This window comes from Stegastes partitus, unplaced genomic scaffold, assembly GCF_000690725.1.
Source record: "Stegastes partitus isolate 25-593 unplaced genomic scaffold, Stegastes_partitus-1.0.2 Scaffold88, whole genome shotgun sequence".
NCBI lineage: Eukaryota > Metazoa > Chordata > Actinopteri > Pomacentridae > Stegastes > Stegastes partitus.
Genome location: NW_007577819.1, coordinates 436052 through 452769, shown reverse-complemented (window position 1 = coordinate 452769; position 16718 = coordinate 436052). Strand labels below are relative to the sequence as shown.

The 16718-nt window shown below is 39.8% G+C and overlaps 1 protein-coding gene across 1 annotated transcript; it reads right to left on the bottom strand.

Annotated features, from left to right (window-relative positions):
* Positions 1 to 484: 484 nt before the first annotated feature.
* LOC103353876 (solute carrier family 45 member 4-like) lies at positions 485 to 16382 on the bottom strand. Its single transcript, XM_008277052.1, has 12 exons — positions 15956 to 16382; positions 9470 to 9658; positions 9207 to 9386; positions 6764 to 7395; positions 5887 to 6033; positions 4830 to 5069; positions 4594 to 4713; positions 4295 to 4394; positions 4102 to 4182; positions 2960 to 3090; positions 2619 to 2687; positions 485 to 2443 (listed from the first exon to the last, which is right to left on the bottom strand). Exons 1-12 carry the CDS (start codon positions 16176 to 16178, stop codon positions 2144 to 2146), a joined length of 2412 nt encoding a protein of 803 aa, XP_008275274.1. The 5' UTR covers positions 16179 to 16382; the 3' UTR covers positions 485 to 2143.
* Between the last annotated feature and the right edge of the window lie 336 nt (positions 16383 to 16718).

Genomic DNA, 16718 nt, shown 5'->3' with positions numbered 1-16718 from the left:
CATGTCGCTCAGTTTTGACAATAATTCTCAGCTGACTCTTTGCCTTCGTAATCCTGAGTTAAACTGAAATCTGGCGGAAGCTGTTCATCGTCTTGCTTGTTCTTTGCGCACAACTGGGCGAAGATTTCCAGCTGACAAATGATCACAACGGCAAAATAAAGTATATGTGCAACAGGGTCATTCTGGTGTCAGTATAAAGTACAAAACAAATCCCTTTACCAGTGATGAGGCACTGCTATTTGATCATTTAAATTAAAAAAATGAATAAAACAAATGTGTTATGATTTACAAAATCTCTTATTCACTGTATTTTAAATGCAAAATTCAAAACAACATACAGCACAATGTTACTGACATCCAAAACACCCGGAGTTCAAATTTGAGAACCGTAGTTTATCGTGTAAATTCACACCGTTTGTAATGTTAAATACGCCTTCGTAAGACATAATTTGAATAAAATCAACACCATGTACCGTGCTGGTTTGATTTCTTACCTACATTATGATAAAAATTTGGTTTTTTTTGTGTGTGTAGCATAAAAGCAGAATTTGGCATTCACAATTGCACTAATTCTGTCCAGGCAAAAATCACAAAAAGGCACTTCTAACTGCACGCCAGCTTGTTATGCAACAGGTCTCAACATTGTAAAAGCTGTTTTGAGGCTTTACCTGCACTTGTAGCAATTTCCTGGCTTTTAAAATATAAAAATATAATGTCAAGGCAATCCATCAAGAAACCGGTACAAATATTTACACCTGTATTCAGCCTACAGGTAATGCAGAGGGAACACTTCTACAGCATAATGATCGTCCATTAAGCCATTACGAAGCAGCTAAAATGTCACATAGTACATTATTCTGCCGCATCGGTGCAACAGGAAAGTGCTGTTTATGTTTAAATAAAGGCTATGTTTGTGTCAGTAGTTGGACTAAATTGCTTATATACTCTATACGCAGCCTTATGGATGAAGGCTTAGAAAAGTTGTAAAAGAATATTTGGGGCAGTGATTGTCTGAAATTACTATTGCAGAAAGAAACTCTGAGACACCCAACACTAAAATAACAAATTGATTTCAGTCTTTCTTTTAGTCAGTTGAGGCCTGGTGCTGATGTTGGAAATAGTTAAATATTCTATATAATCTATTAATATTACAATCTTTCTACTTTTTTTTTTTTTAACTCTATTGAGCTGCCCAGTGATCATACTGAACTTTTTTAATGTGAAAGTTTATTCGCTTCCTGCTCAGGTGTTTGCGATCGTCCTGCATCCACTGAAGCAGAACTCTGTACACTCTGGATTAAACCCCGAGGAAGGCTGCTTCTGCCTCTACACACGGGTTATATCCCGACTTTATTTTAACATGTATAAGTGCTGTTTGTGTTTTTAGAGTTTCAGCTCAAAGCAGCCCTCTGAATTTTTGGAACTTCTGTGTCCTCTACCAGTGAATACCTTCATTCGACTTAAGCATTCTCAGTTTTTTTCTTCAGTCTGTTCACTGTCATGTGAGTTTTTGTGTTTTAATTTCTCAATTCTAGCTATAGAAGCACCTTAACGTGCATTTTTATGAGAGATGAGGTAGCAAAACAATAAGTAGAGGAGCCCAAAATTGACTTTTTGACATGTTTTCCCTCTTTTGTCATCTTTGCTCCTTTAGAACTGCCACAGATTTGTAAGTTTGTGCTTCAGCTTACTAGCTTTTGTGTGTAATGACACGGATTGTATTTAAATTATCGATGTAGAGTCTGTAAAGTGAAGCCACTGTAGAAGTGCCTTTAACCTGCATTCTTTCAAACAGCCAGCAGGGGGCGACTCCTCAGGTTGTAAAAATAAGCCTGATTGTATAGAAATGTATGAGAAAATGCTCCTGCTTCTCATTTGATTTGGTACCTCAGTTTTTCTAATGAGTTTATAGTCTCAATCCCTTCTTTCAACACTGTTTGAATATGGCATGATGCTATTTTTTAAAATTCTGGTCTCCTTTAGAGGAATATTTAAGACAAAGTGTGGTATGTTTTAGGTACCACATTGGTGTGCGCAGAGTCAGATCCATCCCTCGTTGGTTAGGTCCAGTTGTAAAAGAGGATGACGGCAAACTGCCAAACTTGAGGCTTCAAGACGTAGTCCACAAACCAATGTTTAATTCTCAGACAACGGATTGATTCTCTGTCCTCTTCAAGCTATCCCTGTCTGCGAGGTTCAGCAAGGCCAGCGTCTGGTCACTGGTCCTTTCTCCGGTCTCGTCTTCCACTCCGGGTAAATCCACCAAATTCTGTTCCTGCTCCGAGCTGTCGGGATCCACATCTGGATAAATGACGAGGAAACAGGCAGTAAGGAAGCCGAGGAAAGAGCCTACAGAGGCCACGATGGGAATGACGCGCACGCTGCCGACGGCGTCGACCACCGATCCGAGCGCCGATGCAACAAGAATCTGGCTGATATAGACCTGGAAATAGAGCAAAAATACTCACAGCAATCACACAATATATAATAATTATAATTATTATCATTCAAAGAAAACAGAGAATGGCTGCTTCTTGGTTGGATGTTGCTCTTTGTATTTGCATGATGGTTTCATACAACTGGGTCAGTTTAGAGCGAACAAGACATTTTCTACTGACCTGGCAGGATAAGATAGCGCAGTCAATACCAAAACCTCTTCGAGTGTTTTCTGGACTGTGGTTGATGTACTGAGGAAAAGAACACAAGAGATTTCATTTAGTAAATTTATCTTCTATATGCTTTTAACGTTGAGCAAGCTGAAACCTTCTTCAAATGCTTTGGAGCCGAGGCTAAAGACGAACTCGATCAGAAAACATTTCAAGATACAAAACTTGACAATACATGCCTACTCAAAACCTAAACTAATTTCAAGTTTTGTTAATGGACAAGTCGCCATTGAAGACAAAATAATATAAACTATAAAATATGGAGTCTTTTCTGTTTGTTTGTGTGATCGTACCTCTTTGCTTTCATGGTACTGGCCCAGTAGCGCATAGGGACAGTAGGACATACTCATGGAGATGACGCCCATGCTGCTGATCATCACCATGGTGACGTAAACATTTGGGAAGATTGCCATGACTGCGGTTCCTGAGATAAAAGAGAACAAAGGCATTGAGTAATGTTAGATAAACTTTTTGTTATCTACGTACCACTGGCAAGCTATTTTAAAATGTAATGGATAAATTTGACTATCCAGATTTAAAACTACAGATATCAAGAACGCCATTTTGACTATTTGTAGCTAAACTGTGACTAGTCAGAAGTTTTCTTCCACATATCTAAAACATCATTGTGTCCACTCAAAATGACAAGGAGAGATATCTGTAGATCAGTTTGGACAAGTAAAAATAATGGGTGCAGATGTCTCATATGTCATTCTGACGAGTCTGATCCATTGTGCATACTGCTGCTAATGCTGGGCTTCCCATTGGATGTTGGTTCCAGCAAAACATTCAAACAGTCCTAGCAGAAGAAAAGGAGGCTGCTGTGGTTGATAAGATGGCTAGAAATGCCATGAAATAACAGGAGCAAATGGGTGAGGAGTTTATGGAGAATGAGACCGTCCTCTTGTGGTCCAAATTTACTAGAACTTCAGCTTCTGCTGCTCTGCTATGACATGACTATATGCAGTTGCAGTGCCATCTTCAATGTCATTTCACCTCGTCAAAACTATAATTCAAGATATCTGTAAATAAATTTTGACGAGTCGGAATTCCAGTTCAAGTTATCCACAACATAATTCTGACTAGTTCAAGTCTACTTTAAAATATCCAGAAAGGACAATGATGATATTTTGACTTGGGGGGAATTAAAGATATCTTGACTTGAATTCCAACCAGTCAGAATTCAGCTGCAGACTGTAGATATGTGTAATGAGAAACCCCATAAAGATGAATGGTAATAGTGGCACCTTCTGGCCTTTAAGAATGACGACGTGGTTGTCTGAAATGTCCTTGTTGACTCGAAAGAATAGAAATCTGGATATCTGCAATACATATGTAGTCTAGCTATTAAATGTTAAAACATTTTGCCAATAAGTAAATTCTCCCAAATCTACAGCTCTACTGTTGTAAGCTGCCTTCTAATGCGTTCACCAACCTATTGAGAATCCCAGAGTTCCAACGATGTAGATGACCTTAATGCTCAGATCAAAATTATCCAGATACTTCTGAAGGATGGCTGAGTGGAGAGAAATGATCAGTCACTGGAGACACTTAACTGTATTACTCGCCACTTGTTTTGTGCTGTAAGCTGATCTAAAAATGGAAACGAAGAAGTGTTTGTGTTTTACCGGAGCCGACAGCAGCAGTAGCAGCGTAGACCACCAGCCCCCAGCAGCCCATCTGAACTCCTCTGTGATAATTCTGAAGCTCTGTGGAATTTGCTGGTGCCTAAAAAAAGCAGAACTGCAGTAATATAGCTGCACACATGACTTGACAAACAGACTGAATAACTGACGTTTTATTGTGTATATCCATAGATTACAGTAGCATGCTGAGTTCATGTTTCTTCCAATGTGTGGTTTCCATGGTATAGAAAATGCCAAATGAAGCCAGTTCCAGCAGCTAGTGAGAGAGTGTGTGCACGTACCTGGGGATCTCCGTTGAAAATGACTTGCCCCATGAAATCAGTGTAAAACACAGCTTCAGCTATAATGGAGAACCACGTGAGGAGGTGACACACGCACAGTCTCCAGAGCTGCCTCGGCATCTGTGGTGAAATAAACAAAGGGAGTCAGAACCAGCAGGTGAAGAATGGCTTCCACAAAAGGCTGGTTTGTTAGTTTAGCTTCCATGTTGTGAATAAAATGACAGAATTCACTTCACCTTCAACATGGACAGCCAGAGCAGCCTCACAGTGGTTCCCTTGCCTGCACTGCTGGAGGCCTCGGACGACAGACTGCTGGCCGACAGCTGCAACTGTCGCCTGTTTGCTCGCAGCAGGATGCCGCTCAGGTCGTTCAGGCTGCGGGAGGTGGTGATCGGCCGAGGGCTCTGAAGTCCCGAACGTCGTAGCCGATAACGCTGCGATCCCACTCGACCGTAATATGAAAACGTAAAGGAGGGCTAAAGGAAAAAAAAGAAATGGAATCGGTGGACAATGGGTGTTTTGTTTGTAATTCAAAAATCAAAGAAAATAATTCTGATCTTTGCTTCAAAACCACAAACACTAAAACAGTTTCGGGAATTTAAAAAATGACAAGCACTGTTCATTTTTGTTTATTGGCAAGTTCTTCAACTGTTTGGAAACCAAAAACAAAAAGTCATGTGGTCTATTTGTCTGTGAAGACTCTCAGTCATCCAGGTCATGGTTATTCTCATAGATTAATTGTAGCAACTGGACTTGCTTGGGTTTCTTGAAGACGGTTCACCTCTCATCCAAGAGGCTTCATCAGTTCTGACTGACTAGCTGTCAACTAGTCAGATTAAACTACGAGAATGTGGTCTATTTGTTTTTTGTTCTCATACTAAGAACGAGGAAAACACACCAATTTTCTATAATGTCATACTTTTACAGAAATACCATCTTATTCTCTTGACTGTTCCATTGTCTGTCCCAAGTGAGACAAGGAATTAGCAAAAACCAAAAATTGACTATTTTGTAAATTGGGTTTTTTATTTGTGAACAAAAGAATGTATTCATCGAATTTTCTTTTTTGTTCAATTATTTTTTTAAAAGGAAGAAAAGCACTTAAATGGTTTTCGTTTTTGGATTCCGATCAAAAAAACAAAAAAAGGATTGTGAAAACCCGAAAATAAAACACGTTTGATTGGTCGTGACACCTGAAGTGTCAAAAAAGACCAACAACAGCCTTTTCACTGCAGCATCAATCAAATATTTACAGCTGTTACAGAAACATGATTACTGATCAATGAAGATTACCTGTCTGTAGTAGGTGTGTGAGTGTCGTGATGAAACTGAAGGATTGGAAGTTCGGCTCGCCAGCTTGGTGGGAACGTGACCTTTGATGGCGTTGGGGTGGTCAGAAGATGACAAGCGAGAACTGGCACCGTTAGCAGCTCTGATCTGCTGTGACAGAAAAAAGAAAACAAAAATGACTCCATATCTGTGACATGGTACAGAGGTTTTCAGTCTCTAAAGAGTTCTATACATAGCTCACTGAAAAATAAGAAATTAAATAGGGAAATCAGATTAATGAACTTGCTGATCGTGACATTTCAGACATTTGGCAACAAAGTGTTTCACAGTCTCAAAAGAATTTCATGCAGCTACAAAGAACACTTCCTGTACAGGCCAGTTCATGCTTTCCATGTGTCTACAATTTTATTATTCACCCAAGTCTGCAACGTTCCACTCTGACTCTCTGCTAATGTCTTCATGCATCCCAAAACTTGCAAGCATATCAACTGTGCATGTGCCAGGAAAACCAATAATGTATAAAACAAATGCTTGTTATGAGGAAAGACTGCAGGCGGAAATTCCTTTCTAATTTATCATAAAAGACTTGTAATTGAAGAAGCCAGTTGCTGGACTTTGCAGGCCCTTTGATTTGTATTTGCTTTCCCTTCACGGAGACTTCTAAATTTTCTAGAAGTGCTGTGCTACATCTGCCTGCTGTGCTTGGCATTCCTGAAATATCCCATTGATGCGTTGCTACATCCAAATCTGTAACTAACTGCTATACTCTGTAAAAAGTGCAAAGCCACAGCCTTTCACAAACATCCAAGTGTGTTTTTTTTTTGTTCAAAGGTAAATGTGGAAACCATGAATTAGCTTCAACTATGGCAGCTGCATTCACCTGTCTCAGATGTGAGTCCTCTGAGCCACAGCTGACCTGAAGCTGACCATTTGTTTGATGCTTAACTTCAGCAAAAGCTGGATTTATGTCCACTAAGACTGCTGGTGGTCCACCAGGAGGAGGCGAAGACTCAACACTGTGGTCAGATGGTTTGAAAGCATCTTCCAGCAGTTCCTGTGTTTCTGGTAGAAAGTACGTCTCCGGCAAGAAACCTTGTGTGTCCGGGTGGAGGTCAGGATCCAACTTAATCGTAGCGTCTGGCAGTGCTAAGACTGAATCGCTTTTACTCCGCACTCGCTCCACAGCCAGGAAATCCATGTCTCCTTCCTCTGGATCTGCCTCTTTGTCCGCTTGAGCGTCCTCCTCGGCAATCACATCCAGTGAAGGTGACGTTTGGTCAACTGGCCTTAAAGACAGCTGGCTGGTTGACTCAGCACTGCCCGAGTCCTTCAGCAGGCTGGATGGAGTGAAAGGCTGCTCAGGGATACTGAGCATGTGCAGCGTGACAGAGACGATGAAGATGACGCCTGCGAAGAGGAAGAGGACCTGCTCCTGTGATTTGAATGCTTGGCCCAGAGCCGAGCCGGTCCAGTCTAGACCACCCAACATGTATCCCACCGCTCCACCGAGTCCTGGAAAGACAGATATACAGGTGTGAGTGAAGCAATAGCAGATGAATGTGGGAAAGAAACAGCAAATGTGTACAAAAATCCATAAATATGTCATGAAATGTGTACACGTGAATGAGATTTGTAGGTTAGAAGAACAACTCAGACACTGAATATAATTAAAAACTTTAAGTATTTAACATCAACAGCTTGACAAATGAGTACATCTTCATTTCCACCTCACGTGTGCCTCTTAATTGACTCCATGCAGCTACTAGAAAATATTATTATGAAATATTATAAGTTGAATATACGTCTGTGCAATCTGACTTACATGTAAAATGATTCAAAATGATATGACCTTTTAATAATTGTATTATTTCTAATTTGTTAAGTAGACTATTTCCTCTCATGAACAATCAGAAACTAATATTTTTGAAAGTCTGAGTTGAAAATACAGACCCCAAAGTAGAAACTCAATGCAACAAAAGTGAATACACCTGATCGCTGACACACATAAGCACATAAAATCTATCTGCTGGACTGCATCATAACTTCACACGGAAAATAATTGCCAGAGGAAGTGAAAAACTTGATTGTGAGACTTCACGAAGACAGAAGAGAAAACAGGAGGATCAGTGAAAAATTAAAAAAAAATCCAACTGAAAGTGCTTCAGTTTTGAAGTTGTCTACAACATTCAACTCTGATGTAGAACATGAAAAGACGCCTGATGAATATTTGGAACATTCTTTAGTCAGATGATCAAGATAAATTTGTATGGCTCAGATGGAGTTCAGCATGTTTGGCGTGAACCAGTTTAGAAGATCTGGATAACAAATAAAGACATTGCGTGCATCATAAAGCAATATGAGTTTGACTTTAACTCATTAAACATAGGTAATATAGCGCATCAATTAAGTTTTCCTGTCTGGATTGCCTCAGTGGCTTAAAGCAGTGGTCCCCAACCACCGGGCCGCGGACCGGTACCGGCCCGTGGGTCATTTGGTACCGGGCCGCACAGAAAGAAAAAAAAACTAAACATTTGATTGGTTTATTTTTATTTCCAGTGGAGTCTGCAGGGTGTTTTATTTTGAAAAATGACTAGCTCGTCTTCCCGTCGCGTCCGTCTTGTTTCTCGCACTTGACTCTTATTAGTTTTAATGCTCGGCCGTTAAACGAAGCCGTCAGTCTAACCGCTGCCAAAATAAATAAGAAAACAAACATCTCAGGAGAGCTTCTTTGGAAAGAGACTCAATACTGAGACGGAAACACATATTTAACAAGTAATTTTATTAATTTCTGAAACTTTTTAATAGTAGAAACAATTATTTTTTGTGCAATGACTGGTCCGTAGAAAATGTTCCTGATTAAAACCGGTCCATGATGAAAAACGGGTTGGGGACCACTGGCTTAAAGCATTGGCTTAGCCTCTACAATAGAAATAATACTAATTACTGGAAGTTGATGCAATTTATAATCATTTGACATATAAGTGATTTTACACGATTGTACGTCTGCTGCACTGAACACATTTATATGCACATTTAAAGATTCTTTCACATATTCATAAAAAACATACTTTTGTAGTTTATATTGCAGCAATAATCCTGCAATAGACAGGTTAGACACAGATGAATGTCGTTACTTTAGGAAGAAACAAAGGCAAACAGAAGGACAAACACAAATCATGTGAAACCTTCCTGTCTACGCTCTTCAAGCTTAGATTCTGAGAAAATGCCTACATGTTTTCAAGACCTTTGAACCACTGACAGATGCTTTCTTGAATAGCTGAAATGTCTCATAGGACAGTCTTGCATGTGGGTGCTTGTCTTACCGGCAGAGAAGGCATGAATGTTCAAAGCCATATCCTGCTCCTCAGTGTCAGCAACATCCAGTAGGTAAGCCCTGATTGGTCCCTCAGAGGCGTCAGCGCAGAAGTCCAGCACCACCACGCCTACTACAGTGAGGATGATGCCAATTGGCTGCCTGTTGGGGCTGTCGCCGATGGACAGGCCTGAAATCACCACACAGAAAAGACAGATTGTGACAAACTGTAAAATTAGAATGTGTGAGCGGTGATCTCCTCTGAAGCCTCACCTATTAAAGATCCATTTAAAAACAGCGCCACTCCCAGCAGCACTCCCACACAGAGAGCCAGGATGAACGGTCGTCTCCGGCCCCATCGCAGAGTGCAGCGATCGCTGGCCGAGCCAATCAGAGGAGTGAAGAGGAGGCCCAGGACGGGACTGAGGAACCAGGTTAAACTGTAATACTGCTCAGGAAGGCCTGAAAAACACACACAGACGAGATTCACTCAAATACACTGAATCAGATCAGAAATGTGATTATTTTTAGGACCATGCAGCTCTGTTTCCTTTTGACTACATTATTAGATAATAGTCTTCCTTATTACAGCAAGATCCTGATTGTTGAACTACCTGTGTTTTCACAGTAACACATCCTTCAATCAATCAATCAGACTTTGTTTTTATAACACTTTTCATACAAACAGAAATGCAACACAAAGCGCTTTACAGAAAATAAAACTACAATAAAACAATACAAAGAACCCTCCAACCCAGGGGTCTCCAATCCTGGTCCTCGAGAGCCCCTATCCAGCACGTTTTAGATGTTTCCCTCTTCCAACACACCTGATTCAAATGATCAGCTCATCATCAAGCTCTGCAGAAGCCTGATAACGATCCTGATCATGTGAATCAGGTGTGTTGGAAGAGGGAAACATCTAAAACATGCAGGACTGTGGCTCTCGAGGACCAGGATTGGAGACCCCTGCCCTACCCCATCAGTCAAGTTATCAATAACAGCACTCTAAGACACTGGAATTGAAGAACTGAGGACACGCTACCCTGTACAACACGGGCAATGAGGAAACACCAGAGAGGATAAAATAAGATCAAATAAAATAGATCAATAAATAAATAAGATACCTATTATTAAAAGATATACAAATAAAGTTAAATAAATAAATAACAGAATAAGAAATGATAAAAACAAAGTAACAAACAGTACAATAAAAAGTCTCAAATATGTACACAGGTGAATAAATAGAGAACTCAATAAATAAAATGAGTTTTAAATAAGAAATAAAAACTAGTAAACAAATAAAATCTATCAAATCAAAAGCTTGACTAAAAAGGTAGGTCTTGAGTTTGCTTTTTTTTTTTTTTAAATGGAGTCTTGCTCCCAAACAGCAACAGATAAATGAAATTAAAGAATCACAGGGCATATGAAGGAGAGGTTTTATTGATGATAGATCCTATAAAACTCTAAAGAACATCAAGTCCAAATTGGAAAACAGAATGCAATAAGTTTATCACTTCACTATTAGTTTTTTAATCAGGGAGGTTAAATAGCTATTTACATTTTACAACTTAACAAAATCTTCCACTCTACTGTGCACACTGGCTTTAAAAAGATGCTTCACCATGCTGACTGTATCCTCCAACAACCTGCTCCTCTGGACACTGTTTTTGAGCCATGCTGCTTTTATTTTACCAATTAAGTGTGTTTATTTTGCTCTCGATGCCTTTTAGTCTGCGGTTTGCTCGTAAAAAGCCTCTGAAATTTCATCATGTGATCATCTCTTCTGTTTTTACAGTTTCTCGCTCTGATGAATATGTTGATTTAAAGAAAACGCCTTCATTCCTGTCAGTATGTTTTGGGGTTAACTTGGACTAAAAAAACTGGTGACTAAAGTCCTGACATTACGTGCGTTGATGCTTTCTGTAATAAATTACTCATTAGCAGGGCTCTCTTTTGAGTAAAACCTCCCTATTCATATGTTTGTCATGCAGGGACTTGCCTAGATAACTGCACCGGTGTACGTCAGGGGCAGAGAGGCTTTTTAAAAAAAAAACTTTCTAAGTATTTTTAAGTTTTCCCATGTTCCACTGTTTACAGAAGCATAGCACACGGCAGCCCATGCATGCCAACGCACCAGCTGAAGAACCACTGGTGCGTATCCTGAAGCGATGACTTTTAGAAACGTTTCAGATAATACGGCGGCCAGTTGCAACAGACAGAAATATGCACCAACGAGGCAGGAAAGTGGGGAAATCACCTCTAGTAGCTGCTGTTGCAAGACAGGACAGAGCTTCAGCATGCAGGAAACACTCATCTTGGACCTTTTTTAATCATTTCACAAACAGTGAAAGATGGATAGATTTCAGTGTATTACTTGGACACACATTTAATGGCTGTAAGATATATTTAAAAAACAATTCTTCCGATTTTTCTACTCTTAAGGATAAAGTGGACTTATAGTTTTAATATAAAAATCTGATGAGTTCTGTCAGTTGGGCTGTTCTCATGGGAACGGCATGTTACAGCTCCACGGCTCTGTTCCCGCCTCCCTGCTCCCTTAAGTCAACAGAACAGAACATGACTTTCTCACAGCAAGAAAAAAATGTCTCGTTCTCCGTCCGTCACTCATTCTTTCTTGGTGGAGCAGTTTTTTTGTTTTTTTTTATCAGTGGGTTTGCCTGAAGCACGCGCAGTGAGGAAGGAAATGTATTGGACTTGTTTGTTTGAGCCCAAGAACACACACAGTGCGTTCCAGTTAGTAATAACGTACGTAAACATCCAAACAACTCCGCAAGGCAGCCCCAAGCAAAAGGGACGGCACAGTCACGAGGCAAGAAGGAAAAGTTGGTCAGATGTGCGACTTGAGTTTAACGCTAAGCTTTAGTGCTTAGTCACACTCTTAGTTTGTAGTTGTGAGTCGTTCCAACATGAGTCAAACCTTTTTCTTTAGAAACCAGAGGATTACATTTGATTCTGTTCTGCTGAGCCACTCTCCAGGATGAGGTTTTCAGAAAGCCGGGCATTCCTTAGAACAGTATTTTATCTTGTTCTATACAGCAAACAAGAGCTACCAGTGGTGCCCAGTGCCTGGCTGCCAGTTTAGGAAGTGTTTGACTTCATATGCAGCAGACTTTTCCCTGAAACCTCAGTATTCATTTAACCCTCTGAACCTCAAATCCTACTACTGGGAATAAAAAAAGTCATCATAAATATGCCATTTATCAGAACCAATCTGTGAAAACAGAGAGAATTATCAGATTTTTCCAGTAGATGTTGAATTAATCCTGTGTCACGTGCAGGTCTGTCAGGAAAATGAACTAAATGAGTGCTTAAAATCTAGATATCGTATCAAAATCACTTTATTCTACATGTCTAATTGAAAAATAATGCCAAAAACAAACCAGAAAAAATAAAAATATTCCCTCCTGAGAACAACGAAGAAGATATTAGCTGCCAATAACAATCATCAGACTTTCGGTTGAACTGCAGGCTGTGTGTAGAAGTGTGGAAACAAATTTAAAATGTGAGTGGTGAAATATTTACAGTATTTAGAGCCACCATTTCTTTACTAGTATTAGAAGCACCTGCGTGCACATAGTTGCACATACTGAGTCCACATTTTATTACATTTCTCTTTGTTTGCATGATTAATGCATAACTTGCACAAAATATGTTTTTTAAATATTCTCTAATTCAGTTCAAGTTTGTGCTGTTTCCAGACGAACAGGACTTTATACTGCAGAGAAAAACTGAGCCAGAAGTGAAACAAAAACCCACATTGTTTGACCTGAAAATCATGATTAAGATTTATATTTGATTAATTGTGCAACAGTATTAAAAAAAAAAAAAAAAAAAGCTTCAATTCCATAACAATCTCAATTTAGGCTGATCTTCTTACATGTTTAGCAGCATGTGGACTCACCGGCCTGAAAGTGCTTGAGGTCAGAGGTTTGTGTACCTAACACCACCTTAAATGTATATCTACCTGTTTACAGATGATTCAAGAGAGATAATAAACATCTGGTCAGACTGAAGGAGCTCTGGAAAGTTCAGCAACTATAAATCGATATATTTGACATTAAGAAAACTACGACTAATCTCGTCATGACCTACAGATAAACTGGATGCCTGTGCTGTGTGTATTGGCAGTAGCAAAGTCTGTAGCCTCAAAAATCGAACACTTAGTTAATGTGTCAACTGTTTAAAGTGTATCGCTAACGGACTTCATTCAGATTCAAGGTGTTAATGTTTCTGAAAGTGACAAACTTTAGCAACACAGACTCTGAAACAGCAAAACATCCAGCATATGGATTTATGAGTAATCTAGTTATGAGTAATCTAGTTATAAATAATTAATCCTAAACAACAATTCTACCTATTTTAGACCAATATTCCTGCATCAACAGTCAAATTCTAACTATGATCAATGGCATATGGCAGATAATTGAAACTCTGTAGATCCTGGATAGCTCATATACGAAAGCAACTCAACAACTAATTTTGCTTTGAGACAAACGGCCATTAATAAATTCAACTCTAAGTTAACTAAGACTACAGCTGTGGTGACAAAACACCACCGGGCCCTTAGAAAATCTTTCCAAATCACCCTGAATGGTGTTTAGCTGAAAGTTGGTAAAACATGATCTTTGTTAACATTGACAGTGAGACTGAAATGTGCTGTGTTAGACATTCCTGTCATACCTAGCTGAGGGAAAAATGCCTTTGTTCCATTTCTGCTATGATGGCAAACTTGACATCTAACTGCATAGCTCCCTGCCGGCTACTGCTCAGGGTTACGTGGCGCAGAGGTGCAGTCAGGGAGATCAGGGGATGTGGTCTAGTTAATGTAAACTGCTACTTGAGTACTGAGTTTAGACCGGTGTCCTTTGGGTAACTCAACAACACTGTACTCCAAGCTGAATCTGGGTCAACTGTGAGATATTGTGGCTCTTCCAATTTCTTGACACTAACCAGGTGAACACTGCCACCATGGTTCTCCATACATTCATGTGCCACTACTGCATCTTCTCACTAGCTGTACCTTTCTGCAAGTATCTCACATTACAGAGCTGCACCTCCCAGCGTTTGTTGTTTTGTTGTTACTCAATGCTCATCTCCAACCAGTCACGACAGACAGTCACCCATCCTGAGTCTGGTTCTACTGGAGGTTTCTTCCAATGAAAAGGGAGTTTTTTAACCCCCCCAAAGTGCAACTGTTTGATCTCTCTCAATAAGGGCAATAACAGGCTTTGGTAATAAAATAATAGCGACATGCACCAGTGGGAGACCTGTCATCAACACCAATATGAACACTGGTCAATAGGTTCATGAAAACACACAACAAAAGCACAAAGTTTGGTTCAATGCTGCCCTTTTATCCTCCTTTGCTCTCCCTGTGGCTTCATGTAAGTCTCCCAAGGAGGACTAGGCCAAATTATTTATTTGTGGTTTTCATTGTTACGTTAATATTAAAATTATTAACCTGTGTACTTTGATAAATGTGCTAAATTCAAAGTTAGGGGGTTTAATTGAAACAACACTTCAACATTGACTGGAATGAAACAGCCCCAATGGTAAGGTCATGACCTCACTTTGTAAAGTAATCTGACATAACTTCCTGTACGTTATGATTTGGCACTACGTCAATAAAACTGAAATGAACTCAACTGAAAATATATCATTAAAATACCTGAAAAAAAAAACATCATATGGTGATACTGATGGAACTATTACCACACCGTACACCTTCACCTGTTTATGCATGAATGAATAAAAACTGTGTGAGAATTTTTGTCGAAGTCTTTGTTCTTTCAAACCAGATTTAAAATGTGTTCAATAGGAGCTTTGTCAATATCTATGATTACAAGAGATGTTCAGCGGTCTACTGTGGTGGACATCATGCATCAACAGGTGACTTTAATGGTGAATATTATTTTTGAGCGTAAACATAGTCTAAGAAAATAGATAATTGATATAGGAAAACATATTAACACAGATAAAAATCCAATAACTATTGAGTAAACAAGGTATGGTTACAATAGACTATTTATGGGTCATTTTATTAGGTTATTTAAGTTGAGGTTATTATGATCTCGTGTGGATGCAATATCTCCAGAACACACATTTCATCAAATTTGACACAAGTGTTCCCTTGGATTAACCTTTGAACACTAAATTCTAATAAGTTGTCGCATTAGTTGACTCAACTGCCACAGAAGGTCCTGATGAGCAGAATATAACCAGTGACAGTTTACAGTCACATTACAAAAGTAGAAAAACATAAAATGAAAAAAAAAAAAAAATACAATCAAATAAAAGCAAACGGATGAAACTTTGATCAAAATATTCCTTACACTAACAGGTAATCAGATTGTATTTTGAGGGATTTTTGATGCAATATTTCAAGGAAATAAACATTAACTAAGACAATAATAATGCAGCAGCAAACAGGCGTCCAATGCTGGTTTGGAGTAATTATTGCAAATAGTGGAGTTTAGTTTGCAATGCATGAAAGGGTTAACTGGCAGGGGTCTACCTCTAAACAAACCGGGGAATGTATATTTAGTCTGGTATGTGTGCTCAGCAGTGGCACGTACTCATTTTTACTATTTGTATAAGTTACTGTAGCACATGTTTTGCTGCTATCTGTGTCCCAAACACAAACTCACTTTGACCAGATCCACATCATTCACTAGTAACAAAGCGTGATGTGACTTGAACATCTCTCAAAGAGAGCAACACTTTGTGTGGACGTCTTACCTATCTGCAGCAGCACAGGCGTCACCAGGGCCGTTTCCATGGCGTAGCAAAACTCACGTCCAAACATGACGGCTCCGTGCATCACCCAGCGATGCAGAGGGATCCGCACTCCTCTGCCATCCACCTCCACCTCCTTCTCACTCTCACTGTCTTCTGCTTCTTCCTCTGGTTTTCTGCGCTCTAAAAGGCCAGAAGCCTCTTTCTCCTCTGCTTTGCCTCCCATTTCAGTCTGGTTTGACTTCAGGGGTTGTGGCTGTATCGTAGTGAATAGGACTTATTGCCACTATTTTTCTAGAAATGCAAGCACAACTTTACCACAGTAGGCTAATATAATATGCAAGGTCCATGTTTTTCATCTTGATTACTCACTGCATAAGAAGTTGTCCAGGAAGACGTGAGACAGTGAGATGATAGTGAGATAAATACATCCAAAAAATGTAAAACTGAATCCCGTGGCCATCATGACGATATGTGACCAGGCAGCATGGTTCAGGAGCTCAGCTGGAGAGGGGCGGTGCTCCTCACGGCTGCCCTCCTCAAGTTCAAAACTCCAGTAGAGCAGAAAACTTGTGCACAGCTCCGTAGGTATGTAGAGGGGAGGAGCAGGGAAGAGCAGAGGAGGTGGAAGGCAACACAGGGCGTGATAAGGGCGTTATGAGGTCCGGTGGCTGCTTGAATAGGTTTGTGAATGTGTTTGCTGCAGTGTGAGCTGGAGGTGGCATGCATATAGTGGCACAGTCTGGATCATGTGCATGTGCATTTG